The 8,913-nt window shown below is 35.2% G+C and overlaps 1 protein-coding gene across 1 annotated transcript; it reads left to right on the top strand.

Annotated features, from left to right (window-relative positions):
• The first annotated feature begins 448 nt into the window (after window positions 1-448).
• On the top strand, window positions 449-7,667 carry LOC135226749 (uncharacterized). The gene is made up of 8 exons (XM_064266459.1): window positions 449-618; window positions 1,052-1,110; window positions 2,815-2,938; window positions 3,399-3,608; window positions 4,392-4,602; window positions 5,747-5,903; window positions 6,391-6,547; window positions 7,419-7,667. Exons 1-8 carry the CDS (start codon window positions 496-498, stop codon window positions 7,665-7,667), a joined length of 1,290 nt encoding a protein of 429 aa, XP_064122529.1. The 5' UTR covers window positions 449-495.
• The last annotated feature ends 1,246 nt before the right edge of the window (window positions 7,668-8,913 follow it).

The following is an 8,913-nucleotide window of genomic DNA, read 5'->3' as shown; positions in this document are numbered from 1 at the left end:
ATGTCAGTTTCTATACAAAAGTATCTAAATCTTGTTGTTAACTTAAAGGTAACATAAGTAAAAACTAATGAATCTAAGAAAATTACTTCAAGAACCTTTAACAGATACAAATCACTCATTTTTCCATTATGGTTGATTATCGATGCAACAGCCCCGTCTACAGGGCAGTATATGGCCTCCCAATCACAATCTTATTTAATTATAGTAACACTTCTATCGATATAAACCATTTCCAGACTACCTCTGATAATAAAATACAAAGCTAATACATTACATCTCGATACATTTGCACCAGCTCAACCAATTCATCCCAACCATTTAAGGAAATAAGTAATAAATAAGCATAAGGGCGACGTACACAACCAATATTACAAATCTCGATATAAGGTATAATAAACTCTATCACTCAATCTAACTCACTTAACAACTGCCTTTTTAACAGCACAAAAGATCAAATAACAGGAAAAGGAAGAAGAAGAAGAAGAAGAAGGTGTTATGCAGGGTAAATTGATGAGATTTCTGTTTACATTTTGTCTTGCACTGACGACAAGTGGCTTCCTTTGCCTCCTCTATATATCCTCGTCTGAGAGGCATCGACGTCCTGCAGCTCCTGATAAGGTAAGGAAGGCCAACGGAGATAAAACGCCCTTCACGGTGAGTTTCCCTCCTTTGTTTACTTTCAATGTGAAATCATGGACCAAAGAAATAGCGATAAAGGTGTTTAGTTTGTCGATGAGAAATGGTAGAACGAAAGATCCTGCATGACACTTGACTAGATAAGGAACTAACTACACAAATATCACTATAAGAATGTTTTCATATTTTTAGATTAAAAAAAAGAGGAAACGTTAGCTAAATTTATTATTTATCAAAACAGAATTATTCATCATTTACAGCTCATGAAATCAAACGTATGACCAGTTCTAAAATAACCTTACTTTTCGGACAAAACTAAAAATGTAAAGCGTTTGCATAATTTAGAATAAAACAAAAGATTGCCGCTACAATACATTAATCTTCTAATCTTTGTTTTGTCCCTTTTCTTACCCAGGGTATTCCTGGCAAGTGTTGGTCTATGTTCAACATCGGGGTTCAGAAATATCCTAAACGGTATGGCTCTCCATTTTCACTCAGCAGCAAAAGATTTCGTATTAAGTACACTGAAAAATACAATGACCATATACTACATAAAATGAAAAATGCATATATCTGAAAGAGATGAACGAAGACTATTCATTTATACATGTATATATATACAACATATACATGTGTATACATATACAACATATACATACATATATTCATATTTATATATACAAAAAAATATAGATATTTTAAATATATATAAATATATATAAAATATTAACATGCCATATTTAAAAAAATATAATAAAAATATGTATTTATTACTTCTAAACGATTAATGATACCCACTATAATCTCATGAAAAGATCTAAAAGATAATAGTAAATCCGTGAAACAAGCTCTCGCAGGAAGGGCGAAATGAAAATTCGAAGACACTGAGCTTTCGTCTATTCCAACATGATCACAATAACAGAAAGGAGACAAGGCACAACATTGTTGCATAAACAAGAGTAGGTATTACAGCAAACACCCCGCTATTATTAAGAGTAATTTGTGGATAATTACTGTGGTGTCTTATCGGGTTAAACGCAATTTTAACTTTTGGTTCTTTAGATTTTTTATAAGGCGAATGTAATGTAACTGTGCTGTACCTTTTCTCCTTTCTGTTACTGTGATCAAGTAACAGTAACAGAAAAGAGTGTAACAGTATTGTACCTTTTCTCCTCTGTTACTGTGATCAAGTAAATGTAATGTAACAGTAATGTACCTTTTCTCCTTTCTGTTACTGTGATCAAGTAAATGTAATGTAACGTATTGTAAAAACAGTATTGTACCTTTTCTCCTTTTGTTTACTGTGATCAAGTAAATGTAATGTAACAGTATTGTACTTTTCGCCTCTGTTACTGTGATCAAAGTAAATGTAATGGAAACAGTATTGTACCTTTCTCCTTTCTGTTTAACGTGATTCAATAAATGTAATGTAACAGTATTGTACCTTTTTCTCCTTTCGTACTGTGATCAAGTAAAATTGTAATTGTAACAGTATTGTACCCTTTCCTCCTTTCTGTTACTGTGATCAAGTTAAATGTAATGTAACAGTATTTTCTCCTTTGTTATCCTTTCTGCTACTGTGTCAAGTAAATGTACCTTTTCTCCTTTCTGTAACTGTGAATCAATTAATGTAATTTAACAGTATTGTAAACCTTTTCCTTTCCTTTCCTGTTTACTGTGATCAAGTAAATGTAATGTAACAGTATTGTACCTTTTCTCCTTTCTGTTACTGTGATCAAGTAAATGTAATGTAACAGTATTGTACCTTTTCTCCTTTCTGTTACTGTGATCAAGTAAATGTAATGTAACAGTATTGTACCTTTTCTCCTTTCTGTTACTGTGATCAAGTAAATGTAGTGTAACACTATTGTACCTTTTCTCCTTTCTGTTACTGTGATCAAGTCTTGCAAAATAGACGAATACTCGGTGTCTTCGATTTTTCTTTTCACATTTCTTGGGAGCACCTGTATGAGATCATATACCACCGGATGAAAAATTTTATGAAAAAACAATTCCCAGAAATACCCAAATTATCCTATTATGAAAGAAAGTTTCTCTCGGGTCAAAACGGTATTTTAATATGGAGAAAGTTCATGGTTCTCTTAGTTGATAATGGTACTTTAACTGGAATTTCTTTTTTTCCAACACACCACTCACTCTCACACACACGCACAAAAGAAATTTTGGAAACGGGCTGGCTCCTGGAACAAGCTATTACGAGGAAGTCAGTGAGAGTTTACCCACTCTTCTCCGGACACTTCCAAATGGAACCCTGGATTTATTACCCAAGTCGAGACTTCAGGTAATTCTCCAAGTGGAAAAACGCTTCTCCTTCTGCAGCTGGAAGGCTTCGCATTGGGAAATATTGCTGTTATTGTTGCTTGGGGTTACCAAATAACGTTGCTGCATAAGATTTCAAGCTTTCAGTCCATCCTGAAAGTCGGAGCATGCTGGAGTGTAAAACCAAAAATAAAAAATAAAATCTTTATAGTTGGTTAACGTGTACATTTTAGTAGTTTGCTATTTGATGCCTTATACATTTACTAAGTGAATTCGCCTCTACCATTAAGTTTGCAAACATGATTCAGTAATCATTCACATAAAGATTCACAGTCTCTTAAGTATATAATATCTTTCAGTGTTAATAATTTGTTTCATTCCTGTTCTTTAAATATATCCTACCAATCTTACGCAGCGCTTTAAAATCAGTGGTCTCTAAATACATAAACCTATTTTGTACGTGTTTCTATGTTATTCAACAGATTACCGGAGGGAGGCTGGACTATCTGGACTGCGGCATAAGAATGTACGACGCCAAGGATGTCATGAAATGCTCTGCTTTGCGGCGAAATGGCCGAGACGGACCTCTGTGGATTGCTTTTGTTGGAGACTCAAAAATGCGAGACACATTCAAAGGATTTCTCAATATGACGCCAAATTTCAATTGGCATATCTATAATACTTCCTCAAAAGTAAAGTATTTAACCTCTCTCTCTCTCTCTCTCTCTCTCCTTCCTGTCTACTCTTCTCTCTCTCTTCCTCGTTCTCTCTCTCTCTCTCTCTCTCTCTCTCTCAAGAATGATGCATGGCATGAAAACATATAAAGGTAAACTGAGCTGAAAAATATACGAACAATGTAATCAAATACTACTCTTAGAATAAGCTGTGAGTTCTCAAGGCTCGGTGAAATTTCAGATATGTGTTCAACCAGATAAGAATTGAAAGACTAATAATATTCACAACCTGTTTCAAACGAAGACCACTCCTCTTCCTCTTTCATTTTATTCAATTAACGCCCAGGTCACTGTGGAGAGTACGGTACTCCTACAGTGTCAATATCTCTCTTGGAGGGAAACCCTAATGGTATAGAGACTTTATTCCAACTCTGTTCCAATGATTATCTATTCACTGTACATATCAGTGCCACAGAAAGTCGTAACAACAAGTCAAATGCATTTTTAAACATTTGAAAACGATCTTAGTGATCTCAGAAAAGTCAGTTAAGTTCGTTTGATGTTTAGTTTGGCTCTCAGGTTTTTGTAACGGAAGCTCTCTTTTCAGCATGTAATTGATTTTGATTTTATCTCCTGTTTTAACTAAATATGTATTTGCTGTTGCAGTCATTCTGCTGCAACTTTCACCCATGTTCTGGATGTAACATTCCTACTTTCTTCAACAAGAAACAAATCTTTCCAAGTCTATTTTTTTTTAGAATTTCAACACTGGAAACAGAAACTCACTTTTTCTTGCACCAGGAGGTCACTTCAACCACTTGGGAAACATTTGCTTCAACGCATCACCCGAAGTTTCAGCAGTCTGTTAGTGTTAAGGGAGCACTGGATTCAAGAGTTGACTTAGTCTGGGCAACTCATGGGCTTAATATTTATAAAATCGCAAAGGTGCCTCAAGAGGAACTAGAGTACTGGGCGTACGAAGCATCACAGGTGCCGGACGTTGTCGTCATAGGTAAGGACCAATTCTTCTTCGCTTGGCCTTATTTGTAGCTTAAGGAAACCAAAGGGTTTCGTTGTATAGTTTCTACTCTGATTTGATCGAGCACTCACTAAGATTCACAAATACTGTGGAAAACGGACGGTAGGGTTAATTAATGTTCAACCAATTTTCTTTTCTAATGAACTTTGAGCGCTTAATTCAGACTTACAGTTCAGTTATAGATTCACAAACGAAAATCTACACAGTCTATTACATAGCTGCCTTCAGCTCTTACAGCATAGCATCGGTCTTTCTAGAATTCTTGATATTATTTATAAATTTTTCAGTGCTTTAACTCCGTTCTGTCATTTTGCCTCTAATAAAACTGAAATTTCCCCCTCAAATTCACCTTAATGCGAAAGTTTGCTTCTACATTAGCTTAATTATCAGTACAGCTTCAATAATGTCCTGTTATTTGGGAACAGAGATCAGAGTAGTAGGATATCTTTGTAATGGTATACATTTGAGGAATTAGCATAAGATATTTATTACTGAACTCAAACCTGGGTTTCTTTACACCAGTGTTTCTCTACATAGTTTCATATTTATGTTAATGGCAAATCATATCATACATAGTTTCATATTTATGTTAATGGCAAACCATATCAAAGTTTGTCATATTTGCCTTAATTCTAATAATACGTAGCTGAACTAGATCCTAAGTTTTAGCCTTTGGTGGGTAGGAAAGAATTTAGAGCAATCTTAAAGCTTAAAATTCACAATTAATATTCACAAGGCCTGATTTTGTTATGCGTAATTTATCTAGGAATATGTCAATCTACATTAATTTTGAGGGACGATAACAAACCTTGCTAGTAATTTGAGTGGTTTTTCCTAGATCTAGTAAAAATGTGAGTTAAACACCTATGTTTCTTCACTAGTCTTCATGATGTTCATGAGATGTACCTTCAAGATTTTGCTATTAAAAATAGGTTTCTTCGTGGTCAAAATAAGGCTAACTGTTTGTTTTATGGAGAGCTGACTTATAACTTGATTAGTAGAGAGGCATTTTCTAAAACTGGATGTCTTTGCCTCTAGAAAAATAGAATCTTGTATATCTTGCGAAACGGATGACTAAATACCCTTGAACGGGAAACAATTGGTCTCAAATTTGCAGGATTTGGGGCATGGTCCATTACTGGGGGATTTGCATCGGATCATGAAAGTCTCAACCCATTCACTGATTGCGTAGATGAATGGATGAAAGCAAGCAAGGTCTTGGAAATTCTTTCCCGACGTACACCAGTCATTGCTTGGGCTCAGTCACGATCAAGGTAACTAGTTTATCTCTTTCCTTCACAATACTTCTGTTAGTTTAGATGCAGGGCAGCATTTATTTGTTATGCAATGCAATGAGTTAATCAGTAGGAAAGTGAACTTGATTTGTGGTAGTATCATTGATTTCAGGCAACCAGCATTAATGGATCCATAAAATTTGGAAAAAAAAAATCTTTAAGAAGCATTTTTTTTGTCTCTGATATACTATAGCAGCTATGAATAATGTTTAGGACATAAGCAAAGAACGTGAATACATTATATAAATATTGTGATCCGTAGTAGTTAGGTACCTCTGCTACTTTATGAATTTTCAATCCCATTAAAATGCCTATGGTAACTAAACAATAAATAATTACAATTTATGTATGGACCCTAATAAACGTCTGTTCTATTTATTTGCAACGAACAACATTATGGCGAAGGTTTACTGTGAATAATTGATTCACTGGAAATTCAATAATGAACAATTTTTCTTCCCTCCAGAGAATTTACTGCTAAGCGTTATGCGGTCAATGGGTGGTCTGGTTCAAACACAGATGACGAATCTCTCAACAATGAAACAGCAAATGATCGTTTCTACAGAGTTTCATATTACACTCGCCATTTATCCACTGGAGCTGAGTGGGCTGATGAAGCAATGGTTGGTACTAACAACCTTTTGCAAATAAGATTATCTATAGATCTCTCTCTTGTATATGATTAATTTACTGAAATGTGTTCATTCAGTTTTCCCCCTCACCGAAGAACCTTGATAGCTGAGGCCAGTAATTTACGACTCCTCTCAGATATATTACAGATAGTGAATGTGAGCATTTATTCCTCTTTTTAATGCACCTAGTCCTTTTAGACATCGAATGTGGTGGCCTTATGACAGGGTAATGACATTATATCCACGATCTCTACATCATCAAAGTTCCACAGTCTAATAGGTTGCCTTGCTTGAGGGTTCAGTGTTCATGCAGAATACATTTTTTAATTTCACCATTTTCCTTCTTTTTCGTTTCTGCAAAGATCAAGAAATGGTTAAGGACAAAAAAAAAAAAAAAAAAAAAAAGTCGCTGAGGATCGTATGGGAAAATACCTTTCTACTTTTCTTCACTATTGTTGACAGCTTTTGTTTTTCATGTCAAATCCATCATTGCCATCTTTCTTTGGATCTAACATCATGGCTCTCCTGGATCTGTTTAGAATTTTTAAAGATCACACAAATAAAGGTCTTTTTAATTCTCCAGTGTGATCACATCTACCGTTAGTTAAAATGTTACACTATTACTCAATGTACTGCTACTATTCTTTTAGCCTTTTCCCAGGTTTAATTCCATGTCTTTTCTGCTTCTATTGAATTATCTGAATTTGTGCTGTATATACATACATAAATGCGTATATATATATATATATATAATATATATATATATATATATATATATATATATATATATATATATAATATATTTACGTGCATCAGTACTGAAGATCTTACAACCAGTATGTCTTTCTCTCCATTCATTTAGCACGTGGCACTCCTCAACTCCAATATCATTATTTGGGACTCGATGTTACCCTCGGGCCTCCTGAACATCAAGGAGTGCCAATCCCTATACGACGCCGGGATGATGGAACATCCAACATATTTCGCACATGCATGTCATGACGACATTCACCCAGACCAATTCACAATTAGGGATGAACATACGATGATCCTGAATTTACTATGCAATCATCACATGGACAATAATGGTTCTCGATATTGTTGTCCATAGGAGAAATGAATCAAAATTTCTTTGCATATTAAAGTGTCTGCATTGCAGATATTAACTTTCCTTGTTTTATTTGTTTATAATGCATTTAGATTCTAGCACTAATAGTAAACTGCAAAATGTGTTAAGGAATATTTACGATTTGTCATTTCGTGGGCAACTGCTATAATGTAATTTTGAAGATAGGAAGTCTGATTTGTATAACAAGGATGAGAGAACTAATGCAGAGTAAAAGTAAAAGCCTAAACCCCCTGGATAGCAATTCAAGATGTGAAATTATTGTAACAATAAAAAAGTCGAGAAACTACAATGGAACCAAATGTGTCAACGTTAGAAATTGGTGCTCAGACAATAATAAGACTAGTGTCTACATTATCAAAAGAGTGGGTCTGAGGTTCCACATAAATCTGAACGCCCAACCAGAATGAAATATCACAGCAACATGAAGATTTCATCCAACCTCACATATGCAAACTTGCCAGTCCCATGATTTGACTCTTCTAAAAATGCCAATTATTTACTCCTGATGGATTCTGAGTTGTTCAGTTCTTAAATTTCCAAAAGTCATTATGATGGTAAAATTATGGAATAAGAAGACATTAATGGTACAAGCTTTGGATGTACTAAAACAAACTCAAATTTGTTGAATTATTCAGATTTACCATCCACATTCCTATTGAGATTAAGCACGCGTGAAAGTGCATTTCTAAAGGTACTTGAAAGGCAAGGACAACAATGTGTGAAGAGCGGGATCAAACACACATCCGTAGGTACAACGTGATGGAATTCTCCTGGAGTTCATTAATGAAAAGAAGACGAAATAATGGGGAGATAACAGAACTTTGAGGAACACTATACAGACAAGGAAAGCCACCGTAGATCCTGCGTGTTGTAAAAGGCGACTAAAAGGACAGCTGCTGCCTTGCAGTCTTACATTTTAGTAAAAGGCTAGGCCCACAGCCAATAACTGTGGAAACTGCTGTCTTGCAGTCTTACATTTTAGTAAAAGGCTAGGCCCACGCCAATAACTATGGAAACTACCGTCTTGCCGTCTTAAATTTTAGTCAAAGGCGAGGCCCACCGTCAATAACTGTGGCTGATGACAGCAAGGGCATGCGGTCGTAAAAACCCCTTGGCCAAATAATAAACTATGCCTGATGTTGTAAGGAAAGGCACATCAGGCAACCGACCCCTTAGTGTAGGGGTAACGGTGGGAAAGAAGATACAGACAAGGAAAGCATAAATCTAA

Source organism: Macrobrachium nipponense, chromosome 15 (assembly GCF_015104395.2).
Source record: "Macrobrachium nipponense isolate FS-2020 chromosome 15, ASM1510439v2, whole genome shotgun sequence".
Lineage (NCBI taxonomy): Eukaryota > Metazoa > Arthropoda > Malacostraca > Decapoda > Palaemonidae > Macrobrachium > Macrobrachium nipponense.
Note: the sequence above shows the minus strand (reverse complement) of the source record. Positions and strands in the feature narration are given on the sequence as shown.

Bases quoted from the DNA above. Each gene is read 5' to 3' on its own strand.
- LOC135226749 (XM_064266459.1), top strand. From the start codon at position 496: ATGCAGGGTAAATTGATGAGATTTCTGTTTACATTTTGTCTTGCACTG. The intron at 619-1,051 runs GTAAGGAAGGCC...TTTCTTACCCAG, and splicing joins GTCCTGCAGCTCCTGATAAG to GGTATTCCTGGCAAGTGTTG. The intron at 5,904-6,390 runs GTAACTAGTTTA...TCTTCCCTCCAG, and splicing joins TGGGCTCAGTCACGATCAAG to AGAATTTACTGCTAAGCGTT.